The sequence below is a fragment of the Puntigrus tetrazona genome, chromosome 8 (assembly GCF_018831695.1).
Source record: "Puntigrus tetrazona isolate hp1 chromosome 8, ASM1883169v1, whole genome shotgun sequence".
Classification (NCBI taxonomy): domain Eukaryota; kingdom Metazoa; phylum Chordata; class Actinopteri; order Cypriniformes; family Cyprinidae; genus Puntigrus; species Puntigrus tetrazona.
Window position 1 is genome coordinate 8,431,193 of NC_056706.1, and position 20,326 is coordinate 8,451,518.

Genomic DNA, 20,326 nt, shown 5'->3' on the forward strand with positions numbered 1-20,326 from the left:
TGGTCTCATTGAGATTTAATATTATATTTTGATACATGGAAATCTGGTACAATCAACTGTTGTCAGGCAAAGAAAAAAATTGGGATTGGTTCTGAAACGCAATACTAGGCAAAGTAAATTTGACTTAAGGCCTCCAATTCATTACATAACATGAAGAGCAAGTGGCTTTCTTTTAGCTATAGCTGTAATAATGTTTTGTTTTGCCAGTTTTGCTCTAACTGCATCTCCAAAAAAAAAAAAAAAAAAAAAAAAAGATAATACAATTTGATTTTGCTTGTTGGTAACGTTACACAATGTATAGCCGTCATTCCAGGAGAAAACACTGACCTGAGTGACTCCATGCATCTACAGACTGTTACTTTTACCTTCAAAAAGAGAATCAATTCTTTCTGATGCATGACTATATGAAATGTATATTTATTTGGATTAAAATGTGACATTTCACAGAGAGAGAGAGAGAGGGAGATTGCAGGGCAATTTGTGATAACGTTGCTTGACCTCGGTGGGATAAGCACAGAGTTGTCAAATAGTTTTATTGTGCACGTTACTATTTCCTACTGGACCATCCAACTTTATACTAAGTTTATAAATTATGTGGACACTCAATCAGGCTCTAGATCATATCAAATCATTCCAAAAAAAAAAAAAAAAAAAAAAAAAAAGAATTGGAATGGATTACAACCATGACAAAGCTGTCTCAAATTTGAGCCCCTTAATGTAAATGGTAAATTTTCTTATTGTGGCTTTTGTGAAATGAAAGGCTGATGACGGAGTGGAACATAAAGGGAATGGCTGCTGTCAAGTACGTATATTCAAACAGTTACTATTGCCCTAGAGAAAGAAGATAAAAGGAAAACAAGAATATATTGTATCTTCTATATATCTATATAAATAGCTGTGGCTAGCAGTATGTGAACCAAGTTCTCATTTTCTTTACTCTGTGGTTCCACCGTTAAGGCTTTTCGAACATTAAAGATACAGCCTTCAATCCTCAGTCCGCTGCTTCCCTGAGATACAGAACGCTGTAGTTTTCAGAGTTTGTTCGATAAAAACACCTCAACCCCTCTGGAGTGGGAGAAAGAGAGAGAGACGTCCGCTGGGATCGTTCTTCCTTTGCCGAGACGAGAGCGTTTCTTTGATTTGTGATGCTAAAGGGCTTCCGATCACGTCTTCTGCGTGTTTCGTGGTGGGTTTTTTTCTTCCTCGAAGGGTGATAGAGAGGTGGAAGTGTTGAACTAGTGTCGCAGGGAGGATTTTGTTTGTTTTCTTTTTTATTTGTATTAATTAAAGTTTGTGTTTTCTTCTCATCATTCGTTCAAACTTTGAAAATGCAAAGCTGTAAGGGTTCATTCGTCGGTTATTCCAAGGCTGAATAAGAAAAGTGGTTTGCAAGAGAGTTCTGTTTTCTAGACTCCCGGGGTTTTGGAAAGGGCCTCAGTGTCGTTGCGATGCTAGTCGCTTCAGAAGAGGCTTGTCATAGACCCAGCATTCACCATCCTCATGAAACAGCTGCGGGGAGACAAACAAATCACTCTTTAAATAAACTTTCTTCTGAAAGGAATACGGATCATTTCATCAGATTCCTGTGAATCACTCAAATGGTCTATTGTGTTAGCTATTTTTGTTCGATGGGTAAATGGTTAAAGACTAATCGTTACAAACGGAGTTGGCTGATTTTGCACATTTTCATGTATTTCGAACCCTTTTATCTTTAATTCAAGTTCTAATTTGAATAGCGCTCATTAGTATGGTTCAAGAGGTAAACTGCATGTTTCTTTAATGTTCATTTATGAAATATTTTGGCTAATATGCCTATGCTTTTAGAGTTTAAAACATTTTACAATATTTAAATCCACCTCAGATTTGGCCCCCAAAATCAGCTTAGAAAATGTGAAAAGAGTTGATTCCATGCAGTCTGGTAATGACATTTAAGTCAAGATTGCTCTACCAAAGGTTAATTGCTCAGTCTGATTTCTGAACTCATCATGAGTAGGTTGGTTTGACTAAAAGCTGATATACGTTTGGGGAAACTCAATTTGAAAAACTGACACTGCTGAGCACTTTAAACATCCAGCTATGTGCATCACGGGTAACATTCAGTTTAAGAACAGGCTGCTTTTAAGCATCAGGAACCAATTAAGGGCCGTTTATCAGAGTCGTATTTCGATCTCATTAATTTTCACAGCACATTTGCCCTCCACATGTGCGTGTGCATAAGCACACTCACTCTCGTCTCCCATTGCATCTCCTTCTCCTTCCGTTCTCTGGCCTCCGCCCTCTGTTTCTCCTCCAGCCTGTGTTTGGCTTCCGTCGCAGCATCGATGTCCTTCAGTTTCAGGTTCACGGTCACGTCCTTCCACAAACTGACAGCCAGACAGAGAAATAACAGCGGTCTGCATCAGATCATCTCACAGAGGTAGCCAAGCAGAAAAAAAACATCACTTCAGCAGGTCCCCAGAGGAGCCGCTACAAAAATAAACAACCCCTTTTGTAGATCAGCAAATAAATCAGGTGCAAACAAAACTAAATACAGAGTGTTCCAAAAGGCCACTAGTCAACATGCTTGTATTTTGCATTTTCCATGACAAATTATATTATCAGCATAGCTATTTTTGTATAAAGTTGAATTGAAAAATGTCTGATTAAATAAAAAAAAAAAAGCAACAGCATTCAAGCACACAGGTTTGTGTATAACTTGATTATGTGATTTAAGAATCCTACATGGAGCCTTAAATGGAAGCAAGAATGTCTAAAAATATCGGAAATATTTATTTTTATTTATATGTGATGTAATAAAAAGGCCTAAAACGGTTCTAAACTTTGTTTATGTCAAGATTCAATGAAAATTTCAACCGCAGATTTTCAATGTGGATTTTCCAAATCACTTTCCAAACCCTCCCAGATTGAGCGGGAAAACAAGACACCTCATTCGGTAGCACAAATTAGATTTAAGAACCTGAGGGATTAGACTTCATTCTTAACCATACAAAATTCAAATGGGTTTTTAAGGATGGTTTCCCACGACTCATCACAGAGTCAAGCCCAAGATTAAAAAGTGTGTGTATATGCACTATAGCTTAAGAGAAAATGGACTTTGGAGATGTAGCAAACTTTATATATAGCGACTTCGTGTTGCAGCAAATCCTGTTTTAGAGCCTTCATGCAAGAGATAACATTTAAAAAGCAGAAAACCCCCCAAAAAAACCTCAGACCCACACCTTCTGGATTCATATTCCAACTGGTCCTCCAATTTCCGCACTTTCTTCTTAATAATTCCTATTTTCTTTGTGTCAATGAATACTGCATTTTCCTGGGTGAAAGACAAATATATTGTTTGTTTGTTTTTTACTTAAAAAGGTACATATTTTCATTTAATTTTGTAGGGTTCAAACTTACCCCGGTAGCCAATTTGGAATACATCACACCATTCCACTCTCCCTCTATGGAGCAGAATGACTTCTTATCACTGGGAGCGCTAAGAAAAAGGAAAATATTTTATGATACATTTTTAATTAACATGACAATAATTGTAACGTATCTGCATACAAACTTATTTTCATGAATACACTGTAACAGCTAAAGAATACCATGACAGTAGCGGTTATTGAATTTATGGAAAGCCCCAATTTGACTTACAATATCTCTGCAGTTATTCTGTGCTTCTTTCCACCATAGAATGGTTTGGTGTGGAAAACTATATTGGCACTGTAGCCAGATTTGGAACAGGAAATATTGCACTCTCCACCCAGCTCAACCCATGGAACAGTGAGGATTGACCTATTGGAGCACAATGAGATGGATGGGACGCTCCGCCCTCTAGAAATCGAACAATCTAAAATACATCACTGTGATAAAGTGATAAAACAGAACAATGCTTACCTCCCATAGCCATTGGGAAAAGTGAGAATATAGTGCTCATCATATTCAAGACAAGACACACAACCTATGGGTAACAGGAGAGGACAGTTAAGCATTGCAATAGCACTAATGTGTATTAATCACTTCTTAACAACATCCTCGACTACCTTGACCAATATTATGGACACCGATTGACATTCCAAGGAACTTTGATTTTGTCCAGATGTGGGCGTTGAACTGGATTTTTTTGCTGAAACATTCAGCATAAAATGCAGATACTGCAAAAACAAACAAAGTTGTTGGAAAATGTCAATTTACCCAAAAATCACAACAGATTATTGCATTACCATTATAAAATGGTAATAAGTTTAATAAATAAGTTGCTAATTACAGTTAACTGGTTTTGTTTTACTTTTACAGTACTGGTACCAGGTAATGTCTGGTAACTTGTAAATTGGATCTATTTTCTTCTACTAGTGGCCATAATAAATTATTTAGCGATACTCTGGGATAAAGATAGTAATTAGTTCAGCACTTACTAGGAGGGTGGTGAGAAACCTGCTCTGCCACAAATGACACACTGTTTTTGCTACTCCACGGCACTGGCCCATCTGATACAGACTTCTAGAAAGACAGACATAGTGACGGAGAAGGAAACGTATAATAAAGGGAGTGTAAACAAATAAAATCTGTTAAGATACTGTAAAAATTGGCTTTTTAGACCTTTAAACTTACACTCACAGAAGCAGCGAGATCCTCTGTTTCGGTAGGCAGGTCCCAGTGACAGAAAAACACCTCACCCAGAATGGGGTTGTAGGGCTTCTTGGCCACAGATCCTTTCCGACCAGCGTGAAAGGCTGAGAGGTACCACTTTACCACATGCACCATGCGGTCCCTTGGATCCTGCTGCTCTGCAATACTGCAAAATGTGCCAGTCGTGAGTGCATTAAAATGAAATGTTTCAATAAATCAACTTGCTACAACGAATCACGCTCCTAATTCAGAGAGCAAAGATATCATAGCAGGGGATGTTTGATTATTTCCTCCACTTATTTGGTTGCAACATTGGAACCAATTGCACAGTACACCGGAAATAGCTCAGTACTCAAAAATGCAGTCATGTTAGTATTTTGCCACTTTTAAATTCGTCAATTATTACAGCGCTGCTGGAACCAGATATAAAAACGATAAGTCCATATGGTAGAACAGCTGTGAGATCTATAAAAAGACAGCATGTGCATTACCTTACAAACAAATCTGGGTGTGCAAAGAAATCTGCATACATTTCCAGTAACGACCTCCGCTCCAAGATAAATGTCGGCAAGACAACCTGAGGATGACAAAGATGGATTAAAAGATGGAAATTGTAGGGAAAAAATAGACTAGAATGTAAATAATTAGAGAAGGTTGTTTTGTGTTTACTTTGGTGAGATCCATGCCCAGTCGCACTTGAGACAGCAGATGCATGATGACACTTTTGTGTTCTTCCACGGACTCACCCTCGCCGTCATCATCTTTCTCATCATGACTGTCAAACTGATCTGAGAAAACACATCAAACAGTGAACAAAGCAAACATATACACAAACAAGGTTGCATTTATTTGATCAAAAATATAGTAAAATCAGTCATCAGTGATTTGGTGCTCATTTCTTATCGCCATCAATGCAATTTTTTTTACTGCTTAATATTTTGTGAAAACTGTCGTGATAAAATATGATAAAAAATATATATAATTTAGTAAGGATGCTAATTGCTTGAATATGACGGTAAAAATATATATTAATAATTTATCATTAAACTTTCTATTATTAATATTTAAAGAATCCTCAAATAAATGCCTTTTTAAAGAAAATACTAAGCATCAAAAACTTTCAACACTGATAATAATAATAATAACTAATAATAATTGAGCATCAACATATTAGAATGATTTCTGTTGAATCAAATTTCAGTTTTGCCATCATGGGAATAAATTACATTTATTTACATCACAATATATTCAATTTGTACCATTGTAGCAATATTTCAAAATATTACTGTCTTTAAAGTAATGCAATATTGATGAACATTGGAGACTTTTCCCAAAAACATTGAAAAATTGTATAATTATTTATATTTATTTATAATTAGGATATATAACTATCCTAATTAATCTTAATTATACTATAACATATAAGTTATAGTATATTTTGCTTGGTGCTGCTGTTGAAACAGTTTGTTAAGTTCGAAATACAAAAAATACACTCTCCACTTTCAACACAAACACAAAGCAAGAAGACGCAACACAAACACAGTATTTGCTCTAATTCATTTTGGAAAACTTCAACGCGAGGGACATGTGTGTGTTTTTCGTGTACCTGCGTCAGTGGTGCCGTTCGACATGGAGGAGTTGATTGATTCGTTGGTGTCTGGCCGTTTCAGGGCCGTGCCGTCTTCACTGTTCACAGCGGCAGTTCTGTTTGGACTGCAGAGACACAAGAACATCACGTCAGCTTATTCCAGAATAAATTTACGTGGCCGTGGAAGATGCATGTAAGCGAGTCCATGCACTGTTTTAATCAGGTCAGTTTGTGTTTCTTTTTGTTTGCAGTAAATAGCATGTGGGAGTGCGTTTATCTCAAAGCAGTACTGTTTTCACATTATGCGGTGTTAGTTAATGTGAGTGTGGGCAGGTGCTACTATAATTTACTTGTGCAGCGGTACTTCAGTGAGTTTTAATTATATACAAGGTTTTGTGTGTGTTTTTTCACACACTCATAGACTATTGTGGCTTTCAGGTGCGATGTGTTTATGTGCGCGTGTTTAACTCACTCTATGCAGTGTTTTGGTGAGGTGCTGCTCTGATAAAACTCATCTGCGTCGTAAAACTCGTCTTCACTGCTGGAATAGGAGAAGTCAGGGACGGTGTGGGGCGGTACGTTCATGTGACTGGGCGAAGTCACACTGCTGCTCGGCGCTGAAGGACCACTCCCTAAAGCCACAGGAAGAAAATTAAACTAATAAATGTGAGAATAAATGCAAGTGTGCTGAGAAATTATGACTAACCACACAGCAATACCGTGGTCGGAAATCATTGTAGTTCAGAAATAGGTTGAGGTTTCGTGCTTTTGCATAAGTGGCTGGCATATAGGCTTTAAATAAATAGCACGACCCGTAAAGCTCATGTAGAAGCCTAGTAGTACGCTACATGGATAGCTGATTTCACAAGCAACTACGCCAAACACTATGTACACATGACATTCTCAGTCCTAAACACTGAAAGAGTATTTGAGATTAACTGTCGCACAAACGAGACAACAGATTTTTAAAACCGACAATGACTTCACCTTTGCCGTTTGCCACAAAACATGCATATTCAAATAAGCTCCAATGACAAGGTTGAGGTCCACCCTAAATGTCAGTCACTCTTATGCAAATATTGTATAGGCCCACCCTTGACATCACTCTTCACTGCCTCAATTCACTCCTGACACTAACAAAAACATGAGGTTATATTTTACATATTAACATTATTCAAGGAATAATGCCATTATATAATCCTACTTGACATTACTGACAAAATGTATTTTTCATAAATTTTAACTAATGTAATGTAATTAAAATCACGTTTTATTTAGATTTTCTATTATTTCAATTAATTTTATTTTTAGACTAAGAGGATATCATACTAGCATATATCAAAACATCTAAAATGCTAGTATTTTAGCATTATTTATAAATTACTTTTCATATTAATGATAAATTTATTAATTTTTAAGTATAAATAACAACAAATGAATGAATTTTAATTTAAAATATAATAAAAACATTTAATTAGATGTTCTATTTTTACTATTTACATTTATTTTATTAATAATTTAGGCCATTAACCTCTTTAAAAATGATAGTAACTTTTTTACCCTTCACAATTGTAGTTCAGGAATGTAAAGACCAAATGGAAATAACTCATAAGAAAAGAATGCATATTATTTTGATGCTGTCAGCCTAATAAATTAAATACTTGGTGCTGTTGATAAGACAAAGACTGCAAATGCTCAAAGATGTCCAATTAAATCAGCCCTGCCTACAACGCAAGCACTTTCAGCCTGAATATAAATGGAAACCCTGATTCACAGTCGGCACTTTTCAGCTCTTGACTGTGTTTTATGCATAGTTTCCTGCACTGCTGTCCAGAGCGCTACCGATCGGCTGTGTTTTTGCTGAGCTCAGCTCTTCTTGCACTGCCTCAGCAGAAGCTGGACTCCCTGAGCCCCTGTATCCAGCACTAATGACAGTCAAGGGAAAACAGACTGACTGCAGAGAGAACAGGTCTGCCTGCATCCCCACTGCAGCGGTATACTAGGGAAATACTGCTTCTGCTCACGTTGATAAGAGGTATTAGTTAAATTATTTGTTAAATAGTAGTAATTTAAATTGATCATAAATGAAGCATTGTCTTCCAAAAAGAGTTTCCCTTTGTTCTAAAATTAGATTAATGGGAATTTGCTGATTGTATCTGCACAAATATAATAAATACAAATACATAACATGCACACATATGGTAGAATACAAATATGTATGCATGTATAACAGATAAATGACTTTTTAAAATTTTTCAAAAATCCATTTCTTTGATAATTAAACTACAGTAGAGTTCCTTTGACTAGGTAAAAAAAAATAAAAAATAATAAGAAATAAAAAAAATAACAACAGCTGACTAACACAATAACCAAAACCCAGTTATCTGTTTTGGCAAATAAATTATTCATACATGCATACTATGCGTGTATGTATACACACAACCATACTTATTGCACGGCTTTTATGGACTACTCGATTTTGACTGGTCAGTCACCACATTCTAAGGTTTGTTATTCTGCGATAACAACCTGCTGGATGTACATTATCCTGCTTATTACATGGCTCCTTGACATAAATATGTGTAGGGAATAATTGAATAATTTGCATCACCGCCTCAAGTGTGCATTATTTTTCTAATAATTCAACGGCCCCCGGAGTCAAATATTCCACTTATACTAAGGTTGCCACACCTCAAGACATTGATCAGATGGTATATTTCACTGTATTTGTCCAATTTCTGTACTTAAAGCGTTATTGTGAGTATTTCTTCCGCATCTCATCTAATGCGTCCTTGTTCATTCCAAAATGTCATTTTAGACCTAGTAGCAGAGGCTTGAGCTGTTGATAGCAGACTAATGCAGTTAATAAATAATTTATGAGTGTGAGTGTGTGTGTGTGTATGTGTGTGTTTGAGAGAGAGAGAGAGCATGAAGTACCTCTGAGTCTGTACATGTCTTATAATTACTCGGCTTACAGTGAAACTAAGTTTATTTTCTTCACTAACAGTGCCATTGTTACCTTGCTTGTGAAAAGTCAACATTAGCTTTTATGTTAATGTGTGTGCGTCTCTGAGGGAGAGAGAGAGCGGGAGAGAACGAGTATGTGCTTACTGTACATAATAAAACGTGATTTTATGGCAAAACATGGAAACGAGCTGTCGTTTTTATCATATTGATTATAATATTCATTTGTTTGGCAAGTATCATTGTGGGTTTTGGTTATTTAAAATAATAGAAATCATTTGGCGAAGTGCTACAAAACTAATGCGGTCAAAGAGTTGCTTGGATATATCTCTTATGAATATATATCCGTCTCATTGTTGGTTCATACCTGTGCTGTTGGGAGTGGGGGTCTGAAGGCTGCCCATCACCGTAACAACAGGGCCCACGGGTAAAGAAGAAGGCCTCTGTTCCGTTTTACACACCTGAGCTCCATCTAGGGATGAACATACACCCTTCGTAAACCCTTGGCCCTTATAAACACAAGTTAGCAAAGAAATCGAATCTTTTAACTACAAATACCAAGAACCCTTTAAATTAAGCACTTACACATATATACATAATATACACATACATACATACATACATACATACACACACAGAATTAAGGAATGATTAACGAATGAAATGGAGAGAGCGAAAGCGATCGATAGCTCACCTGTGGGTAGAGTGGTCTGTGTTGGCATGGCACTGGCACTGACTACAGAAGTGTTGAGAGGGGTAGGCTGGAATACCCCATCCACTGGGTTTATGGTGCTCTGCAGAGAACCACAAACATGATACAAAACATACCTCTCACAGGAAAACACGTTATAAATACACCCTCTCATAGGAGATTTCAGTCTCAAAGCCCAACCCAACTATCACAGAAGTCCTCAGGGGAAGCAAGGACCTGTGATATTCAGTTACTAGAACTGTTTAAATAGATAGCTCACTCCATTATGACTATTCCGGCATCATTTAGACTAATGTTGTACTAAACCTTTGACTTTTTTGGGTCAGTCTTTCAAAGTATAATGAACTTTCATTTTAGAGTGGACTGGATAAGCTTTTTCCTTTTGTGTTCCACACTTATTCTAAACAACACAAGGACGAGTAAATGAAGTAAATGCTAAACTATCCCTTTAAGGTGCTGAAATTTTTACATATAGTTACATATAAACAAAACAACATTAATTTCTCAAGGTGACTCTCCAATATTCTGACTTCCTTCATAAAACAGTAAATTTCATTAAAGACAACTACTAACACATGATTTACCACTGTGTATTGTTTTTAACCATTCTACGTATCCACATTCATTCCACACAGAGACACAACAATGGTCAGTCATGCTTTGATAATTATGAAAAAGATTTGAAATAAATTAGTGAATCAAATTTAGCACTTTATAATTTACTGTATCCAAACGAGCAACCTCGCAGCTGTGGCCCGTGTCCATCACACTGAATCTCCTCAACGTACAAAAATCACTATGAATCAATCTCTGCCTTATGGTAACCAAACACAGAGCATCTGTCAGTCGGCACAGACTCAGACACAAGGCTATTATGATGACAAGATCAGCACATAATCCTGTGCATCATACACTAAATAGATAAGGCAGAGAGTTAAATAATCTCTACCCAGCAGGCAAAGTGAAACATTGACGTCACAGGGCACAGCACTGAGGTAACTTTACCTGAAAACACACAAGCGGGAAAAAAGGCATGCAGGGGAGTGAGTGAAATGAGTTTGGAGGGGCTTTTCTGCAAAAGAACTTGTTGTGAATAATCTGTAGCACAACAGAGACTGCTGCTCTTAATTAAAAGCCAATTGGAGTAATTAGAGCTCTGCAGTAAATACATAATCACTAAAATGAGATTAAATCAAAAAGGCAGAGACACTCAGGTCAACGGAAAAAAAGACGACAATCATAGATTCGGAAAGAAGAAACTACAAAAACCTGAAGAATACATTATTTGGTTAAATACATTTGCTACAACGTGCTTAAAACATTATGTACAAATATTAGATTTGGCTTTTTAGCAATATTCAACTCAAACTAAACCAGTTTGCGAGATGTATTAAATGCAAATGGTGATTACGTCGCTTCAACACTAGCCTTGAAAGTTATTGACCCAATAAGAGCCTCTGGGTAGGTCGTAATAGATCCGTATCCATTTGTCCCACATGGTTCAATAGCATGTATGACAACGGAAAATCGATGATTATGCCGCTGTGCATGTATGTGTGTCTCATGTTTGCAGCGTTGAAGCAGTTTGGATCAATCAGAATGTCGGAAAGAAGTATTAAAGGCTTAAAGTTGCAAATCATGACCACAGGAAAGGAGAGGCCCAGAATTACCCGACAGGTAGTGTAAGAAAGAATGAAAGTAGAGAAAAAAAACAAAAAAAAGAGATGTAGACGTGGTGGGCAGAGCCTTCTGATCAAGGTCATGCACATCTCGGTTCAGTTTTATTAAAGTGAAAATGTGATTTCAGTGGAAAACAGAACAGTAGCACCGTTTGATTCAGACTAGTTCATTGCTAAGGAATGTCAAAACTTACTATCAGTCCGTTTGCGTGTTGCTGTTCGTTACTTTGATCCTTTAGATTTTAAAAAAGAAAACACAAATTGAGAAATAAGGCAACTCCACAATTGGGAGTAAGCAAAAAAAAAAGCAAAAGTTCTCTGCTTTAATTTAAAGCAATAATAAAGGTCACTCGAGGTATTTTACCCTACTGAATCTCTCAGGCCATGTTCACATAGTCAGGGTTTGGGATTGTCAATCACATTTACTATTTACACATTTGTAGTAAAACCTACAGGAGTTCGATCAAATGTTTTTGATAAGTTCAAGCAAGGTCAAATTTTTATGTCAACGTGAGCATAACCATACTTAGCACTGTAAAACAAGCTTGACAACTGTATGCTGCTGCTGTGTGAACGTGGCCTTAGTGTAGGAGAATCACCTCTCCAAACCATTAATATGGTACCTGCTGGAATGTTCACAAGTCGGCCAAAAAAAATCATTAACAGGGTTATGGAAAATTACAGGTTGGGTTGCACGAAACACATTAATTCATATCAACACAGTGAGCAGACAAAACACAGGTGCAGACACATTCTGAGCTTGAGAGACAAGCGGTTTACCTTGGCAATCTGTAGTAGTACGATACAGTGTTTGATGGACTCTACCATACTCTAAAATAAGAAAGAAAATAAAAAACCCAAGAAAAAATGAAAATGCATTTCACCAAAATTAGATACAAAATGCATTAAGAGGGTGAAGGTTCAGACGCTCTTACACAAGTCGTGTCCTTCAGGTTCTCGATTTTCTGTGAATATGACAATGAAGAAGAAGGAAAGGGAAAGTTTCAGTTACAATTGTGAAATGTTCTTGGATTAAAAACAAAGATGCACCTTTACAAACCCTCACAGAAATGCAGAAATGAAAGCCTGTGACCGAATGACAGTCCCTAAAACAGACTTAAAATGTGACTTTCTTTAAAATCTTGGCTTCAGATTTGGTTGAAGTATCTACAGAATTTCTCTACTTTGCGCAATTTACAATAAACATATACATTTTCATTTTATGACTGTGGGATGTCCTTCAATAGAGATGCCATATTGGGCGTTCATGTTAGATGGAGTTAAATATAATACAAGTGGCCCGTCTCTGCCACATACTGCGCCTGGCAAGAAGAGTCTGATAAGCGATGCATCTCTGATGACAAATAAAAACGATCATGTCTTACTCTGCGTGACTCATCTTCCTTGCAGTCTTTAATTTTTTCATCAAAAAGCTATAGGATGCAACAAAAGCAGGAATTAGACAGCAATGTTTGAGAAAAATCATATGTCAACTCAAAAACACACTTTTGAGTCACAACGAGATCTTATGATTAAAAAAGCCTTACTTTTAACTGGTCGATCAAAATCTGCAAATACGCATCTGCTTCAGCTAGCTTCTTGTCGAAGTCCTGAACGCTGGGAACGAATCCTGTTTCTGCCTCCTGCAAGTGAAAGTGAGAGGGATCAGTTTCAGTCCTTCTACAGCGTATAAAAGCTTCCATGGTGTCCTAAGCTCAGTCACGTTCTGCTTTCGAGAGGAACTGAGCAGAACTGCCCTATGCCTGTGCACATTTCTCTCTAACAGCTTTAACTGAATTACACAATTAGACAACAGGAATAAACAGAGATCAGACCACGAGAGGGACTGGCACTGAATTGATCTGTAGAATAAATGGTATAGGCAGAGATTGGTTACTGATAGTTACTAGTACTAGAAATCTAGAAAGACAAAAAAAACAAAAACATAAACACAGTCATCCAATGCACATAAAACACTGCAATGAATAGTGTTTTTTCTAGAACATGGGGCCAGCTGATCATTATCTTGTGTGATTATATTTCTGAGCCTTTCTATGTAACTGTCAAACAATTCTAGGTTGATAAAATGGAAAAAAAACTAAACAATACTTTGGTTGTTTATGACTGATTGTCATGACTGATATACACAGACTTGAACTTTAATGTTGATAATGGAATACAATTAACCAACTATTTTTGTTCTCCAAAGAATAAATTAGAAATTTTAAGAAGAGGGTATATTCATTTTTAAATAAAATGATAAGAGAAAATGTCATAAATAACCAAACTGGCAATAGAATGTGTGCTTATTTTATTAAATAAACTAATAACTACTGTTTACAGAACATACTTTATGTTATGACACTTCTGTTTTCCGTAATGTTTTCCCTGAACTCACGCTAAAACCTTAAAACAGCTTCCTAACGAAAACAAGACTTTAAAATATTATAACTGTAATCTTAAAGGCAAACCACAGTTCCTTCTACGACAAATACAACCTTAGGTTATTCCAGACCTCTCAGTTAAACTATCCGAATAAAGACTAAAGCTAATAGCAGCTAGCCATGGTGATTTCAAGAAGTGAAGTTTAGATAGCACAGACAATATATTGGCAGTAGTCTTTACAAGAGAGGTACTCCCTGGTCTGGGGGTCACTGTTGCGAGTTTTGGATCTTGCCGGACCTCATGAAAGACCTTACGGTGGAGACTGGCTGAACTGAACTGCATGGGAAAATGAAGAAAAGCCATGGGCAGCTGACTGTCCGTCAAAACGCTAAACATTATAAAAATAGGTCAAAGTCTGCAAGAGCAGAATAAATCCACTCAGGAATCAAAGGTTAAGTGAAATATCAGCATGAAACCATATGATTCAGCCGACTGCGAACACAAGTAAATGCACAGTAAAAGATTTAATGAGAGTTTTGCTGCTTTTAAATTAAATTAAAGTTCAAGCTTAACTCTAAAAGGTATGGTCTGACTACTAATCTATAGGTTATTTGTACTTCTGACATCTTATAGAAATGCTTTAACAATGCACACGGTCTTGCTAAAACAAACTCCAAGTAATAAGGGCAAGATTAACAGCTGGAATGAAAGCCTGAAACACTTAATTTACCAATGTATGTATATAATGTACAATCTTTTAAGCACTGCCACAAGAGCCATTACATCAGGCAGATGGTCATGCATCTCTTTCAGGTCAACTATACTCATACGGGAGCAATAGTTTAATGGATACAAAATCATATACTTCTAAACTGTTGGCGTAGTTATAGCTTGCTAGCTAATAACTACATGAATAACAGCACATCAAACACATCCCCATGAGCTAAGGATTTGTTAGCATAACAATAACGCAAGAACGCAGGTAAAGTATGCTCAATAGACCGCCAAACATTCATGCCAAGCGTTGCTTTTACGTACCTTTGTTAATAGTGAAGTATGTTTCTGGCAAACTAGCAACCTAACAGTTATGCAACCTCTGCTCTTCTACGTTAAAAGTCTAGGTATGATCGTAATGGTGTATGTATGCATGTATTTTATTTATTTATTTAACAGTATAATGGCAACATTAACAGTATAAATTCAATAAATAATTTACAATAATGCATCACTTTCTTAAGAAACAATCATTTTACAAAAACAAGTAACAACAATAGTACTAATAAAAATAATACAGAAACTTTCAAATTTAATCAATGATAAATTCTATAAAAAAAATAATGCCAGAAAACAAAAAATAAACATGAGAATAGATGACTTTTAAAACTTTTCAACCATCACTTGAAACCATTTTAACATTTTATATTTTTTTTCCAAGAACTGCGAACACTTTTTTTGAAATGCATATTTCCTGAGAATTGACCGGCAATTCTCTAGTTAAGTATGCCTGCTCATATCCTACAGGCACCATAAACATCTCACCTCCCAGCAGCCCTGAGATCTGCAATTTTGGCATGAACAAATTGCCAAAATACAAGCATTTGCGACCCCCAAGAGAGCATTACATAATTAATTTATCCTGTGCCTGGCAGAGAAAAGCTGCGACACGCTGAGCGTTACATGGTAGCTGTTATCACACACCTGAACACTCAGATTGTCCAGACAGGAAGCTGTTCCCATTGACTCACTCTTTCAGCCTGACTCATAGCAGAAAATCTTAACATCCATCCCAACTGCAGAGAATATTTCTTTGTGAATCAATTAAGCCACCTGGTGTGTATAGGCTATCGTTATGCCTTTTTAGGAGACAAACCCACCGGAGACACATTTGAAAGACAAACACACAAGTCTGACTCCAAGTCAAGTGTTGTATTATGTCAGCACAGACTGTACACACATGATGTGGCTGAGATTGCAAATCTTAAGTTAGTAGAAAAGTAACTACGCATTCAAGTGTGACCCATGCCCTCTGTATTTGCACAAGCAAATGCTTTCCTACATTCGTCAACGCAAACTCACACACCCACCCCTACCTGTCCACACTCAGACACAGCATGATTTAAAGCATCAGTAAATCCTAACAAAACAAAGATACTCACACGATTCTTGCCACTGCAGGACATGCCTCCACAAATCTGACCCACACTCACAGAAACACTTTCAGTATTAGTCCGCACACCCTTTCCTGTAAGTTCCCCTCTAAACGAGGGGCAAATAAGGTGAACAAATACCTATCGGCTGAATCAGAGACTTTCTATAAACCACTTTTGACCAGGAAGGAGTAGACTTCCTCAAAAGAAAAAAAAGAAGAAGATAAGCTATACAGACTGTAGGAAACAAAATACAGCAATGTGATTGGATCTGTCATCTGCTGCACAGTAGTGGCTGGCTGAATAAGCAAGGCTGTGATTGGCTGCCAGAGATCATGTGACAGGATAGCTGCGCACACTCTGCATGTAGGTACATGCAGTTACGAGTCAGCATTAAAAAAAAAACACAGGGGTAGAGAAGGAATAGAGAGATCTTTGAGAGGACAGGATGAGGGGAAAATACAGAGGAAAGAAAGTTGGAAAAATTCATAAAATTATTTACAAGATGGGAAAAAAACCTATAAAAATGCATGTTTTTCTCAGCCTGTCCTGGTTTCATCCTTTGGTATGGAGCAGGTGGGCATGTTTAATAATACATTCAATACCCTCAGAGCTTCAGGCCTTTTTTTGTAGTTTTCAGATCAGCAAATCTTATGGAAACTTTAATTAAAAACACATTATGCTTTATAAAAGCCAATTGGAAGACACATTTTTCAAGTTTTGACAAGTGCATGGTTTTCTGTGCTGTTTCTCATTGAAACAGAAATTCATATTAAAATATGCATAATTAAAAAATAAATAAATGTTACATTGTAAAGTTGTAAAGTATATGTATATATATACACACACACACATACATAAATATATATTTTTTAAGTATATATAAATATATTTAAAAATATATATACAATTTAGGAGTACAGCATAAATCATTAGACCTTTAAGGATATTTTTCTTTTTTCACCTCTCTGAGATCATAAATATGGTACATATGGCCTTGATGTGTCTCTTACCCGCTGAAGGGTGTGGCGAAGAATCGTCCCCTCTAAGGCATGAATCCACTTCTCCCGCTCGTCTGCGTCACGGGCTGGTGGGGAGACATCCAAAAACACATCCATTAGTAATAAGCGGGCGGACTGCAAACACACGGCAAGTGAAATGGAGAGTGGAGAATGACCCTGCCGTGGAACTGTAAAGGTGACAGTGGTAACTACAGCTCTGTTGTGCTATCCAGTTTTCCTTAATGAAAACAGGCAGAGTTTCACGAAGACACGACAGGGTTGTGGCTTAAGTTAAACAGGAACACACACAAAAGAAAGCCTCTGCCCTTGTGTAAATAAGAACCGTAAATAACACTCATGACGAAGTTTCTTGTAGAAAAGAGTGATGAAATTTCAAAAAAGCCAAGGTGTGACTAAAAACAGCCTGTGTGCTTCAAAAGTAAAACTGTAAAGCACATTCATTTCTAACAGCCGGGTCAACACATTTATGTACCCTAAAGGGATAGTTGGTGTGAAATACAATTCTGCCATCATTTACTCTCTCACTCACGTTGTTCAAAATACAATTTTATTCATTCAGTTGAACTTTCTCGTTCATGTTTACAGACAATCAAACCTGTCACTCATGCGAAATAAAATTTGCCAGCTCCAGTGAAGGAGATGGTTTTCAGTAAATAATGACTTAAATTTGGCCTGTTTTTCAAACAAAGTTATCATGACAACAGAAAACTTAAAATACAGGGCAAAAGCTGTACGGACCACTTATGTAGTGCTTTTTTTTTTTTTTTTTACAGCCACAGTTCACCATCCACTTTCACTGTGTGTAAAAGAGCAGCACGAGCATTCCTCAAAACAGCTCCACAAAAAAAAAGAAAAAAGAAAATCGTAAAACATCAAATGATATGAGGTTAATCATCAGTACTATATGTAGTTCGCAACAAGGGGCAAATCAAAACTCTGAAGTGCACAGACAGATATTAGCCTAAATCTCTCTCTCTCTCACTAATAGCCATTAGTCATACATTTAATCATTCCCTCGGGGAACAGATGAGAAAAAGCACTCCAGACATAACATATAGCTGACACTTCGATGGATGAAGCTGCAATGCTCAGCAAAAAAAAATCTAAAAGCTTTCAGTAGCACAAAGAAAATCTGACACATACAACGACCATTTCTGTAACAAATTCAAATACTGCTGAATAGCAGACCTTACAGAAGACAGAACAGCAATCTTGAGATATGGTAGCGTTACACGTTCAAGAATTTGGTTAATAATCAATACATTAACCAGAAATATCTCAAATATAATGTGTTTAATATCTACAAGAAAAGAACCTGTAATTCTCCTTACCTGCTGATAAAACTACAGCAGCGTTAGCGTTCGCACATGACCACCAAAGCGATTCCACATCTATGGAACATGCTTGAAATCAATGTCCCAGATCCGTGTGAGAGTCACCGTCCAAAACAAACATGGCCCCTCCCTGCGCTACTGGCACCGGAGCAGAGATCACATGACGCATGATGCCAGGCTACCTCCACTTGCTAGCCAATGAGATTTCACTAGGTGAGGTAGTAGAGTTGATTACAAAACACTGCACTTGTCCGTTATTTGGCAACGGGGACAAGCTAACATTGACCTAAAGACTATAGAGCAACTGTAAAAGCCTACAATAATACAAGAGTGCAATAATTAAAAAAAGAATAGATTACCATTAAATATATTATAAATGTATATAGTTTCAATTAAAAACAATGTAATGCAAATATTATGAAAAAACGGACACGCAAAATTGCTGTCTACTCGAATTAAATGTTCTTTGAGCAAAGGCGTGAAAGCTAACTTATTTTACTACATTTGCACTCCTCCCCATCTCTACCCTATATACACTGAAAGAAAGGTGGAGTGTGTCTCTGGAGAGCAATGATGGACTTCAGCATGGAATGAGGGCACCTTATGCAATGTGCCCTTCTAACGACACCCCAGCAGTAGGCAAGAGAAAGAGAGAAACTTCAGCTCTCAACAAATGCTCTCATTATTTACACCAGTCCTTTCAAACCTAGTGAACGTGAAAGATTTCACATTAGCAGCTGCTGTAATAAAGCAGGATGGTTTTACCAGACACGCCACTAAGCTACTACAAAATGTTAAAGGATTGTGAAGCAAAGAGTAACAGTCTAAGGAAAGTGTGTGTTTGTATGTGCAATGAGATAGAGATTATATACATATATACACAAATAAGCAACTAATAACTTACATGGTCATTGTCAGTGAACAATACACGTCTCAAGAGGGCTGTATTTATTTAAAATACAGTAAAAACTGTAAAAAAAAAAAAAAAAAAAAAAAAAAAAAAACCATATCTGCTGAATTTAAGTTTTGTTTTTTTTTTAAAGAAAAGCATTTATTCAAAACTGGAATGTAAACAATTTATAAAATTTTTTGATTAATTCAATGCATCTTGGCTGAATAATAGCATTAATTTCTACATTTTAATGGTACATAAAATAAAACACTAGCATTATTTTTTTTTAATTAATCAACAGTCTTCACAAGATTATAATGTACAGTATAAAACATGTTTTAAGTCTTGCTTTTCACATTATTAATAAATAATTAGCATTTTAAAGATTATTGTTTTAAGTGGCCATTAGATGATGGAGAAATGGAAAAATAGAGGATATATAATTAGATGGAAAAAACTGATATGGTACAGATTAATTGTGCATCCCTTGTGTGTGTCCATCAAATATAGTGAGCTGCCTTATATCTACAGTTTGGAACAGCCTTTGTTTCGGGAAAGAGCTTTAAAATGCTGCTTAGCTCAGTAGGTTTTGGAAGAGAGCACGTGTGTGTGTGTGTGTGTGCTCTCCTGCAGTCTCTCCTAAACTCACTGCAGCTTCCATGTGACTCCCTGCGTCTTTCCACTGCCAGCTCTGTCCTGCGGAAACATGAGAGTTCGACGACACACCAGTAGCTCACTATTCCTCTACGCAACTGTTCCTCCTCTTTACTCCCTCCGTGTTATTTCTTTCCCTTCTGGAGCATGAATGTTGATCCACTGCCAGCAGGAGCTCAGTGTCTGACACTGGGAGCTTTTAACTGCTTTTTTTTCAGTCAAGTGTCTAAGAGGAAGACAGGTAGAGGCTTTTAGAAAATAAAGGGGCTTTCAGGCCGGACTGATATTGGGCCACAAAAGAGTATGATGAATTATGGATGGTCCTCTAAATAGCAAGT

At 36.8% G+C, this 20,326-nt stretch overlaps 1 protein-coding gene across 5 annotated transcripts in view; it reads right to left on the bottom strand.

The window, feature by feature from the left end:
- The window catches only part of osbpl9 (oxysterol binding protein-like 9), a 26,042-nt gene continuing 5,716 nt past the window's right edge, over positions 1-20,326 (bottom strand). The window contains exons 1-22 of one of the 5 annotated variants that reach the window (XM_043247875.1): positions 18,440-18,578; positions 17,100-17,173; positions 13,102-13,197; positions 12,940-12,987; positions 12,490-12,519; positions 12,335-12,385; positions 11,749-11,787; positions 9,858-9,957; positions 9,531-9,635; positions 6,672-6,831; positions 6,218-6,324; positions 5,281-5,399; positions 5,103-5,188; positions 4,594-4,777; positions 4,398-4,482; positions 4,026-4,136; positions 3,880-3,943; positions 3,637-3,777; positions 3,397-3,475; positions 3,219-3,310; positions 2,228-2,363; positions 1-1,509 (exon numbers count right to left, since the gene is read on the bottom strand). In XM_043247875.1, the coding sequence (XP_043103810.1) occupies positions 1,435-1,509; positions 2,228-2,363; positions 3,219-3,310; positions 3,397-3,475; positions 3,637-3,777; positions 3,880-3,943; positions 4,026-4,136; positions 4,398-4,482; positions 4,594-4,777; positions 5,103-5,188; positions 5,281-5,399; positions 6,218-6,324; positions 6,672-6,831; positions 9,531-9,635; positions 9,858-9,957; positions 11,749-11,787; positions 12,335-12,382 (1,731 nt within the window). In that variant the 5' untranslated portion in view covers positions 12,383-12,385; positions 12,490-12,519; positions 12,940-12,987; ... (1 more) ...; positions 17,100-17,173; positions 18,440-18,578 and the 3' untranslated portion in view covers positions 1-1,434. Of the gene's footprint in view, positions 1,510-2,227; positions 2,364-3,218; positions 3,311-3,396; positions 3,476-3,636; positions 3,778-3,879; positions 3,944-4,025; positions 4,137-4,397; positions 4,483-4,593; positions 4,778-5,102; positions 5,189-5,280; positions 5,400-6,217; positions 6,325-6,671; positions 6,832-9,530; positions 9,636-9,857; positions 9,958-11,748; positions 11,788-12,334; positions 12,386-12,489; positions 12,520-12,939; positions 12,988-13,101; positions 13,198-16,095; positions 16,280-17,099; positions 17,174-18,439; positions 18,579-20,326 lie in introns of those variants that run through there. The other 4 variants (XM_043247872.1, XM_043247871.1, XM_043247874.1 and 1 more) reach the window with 4 other exon arrangements.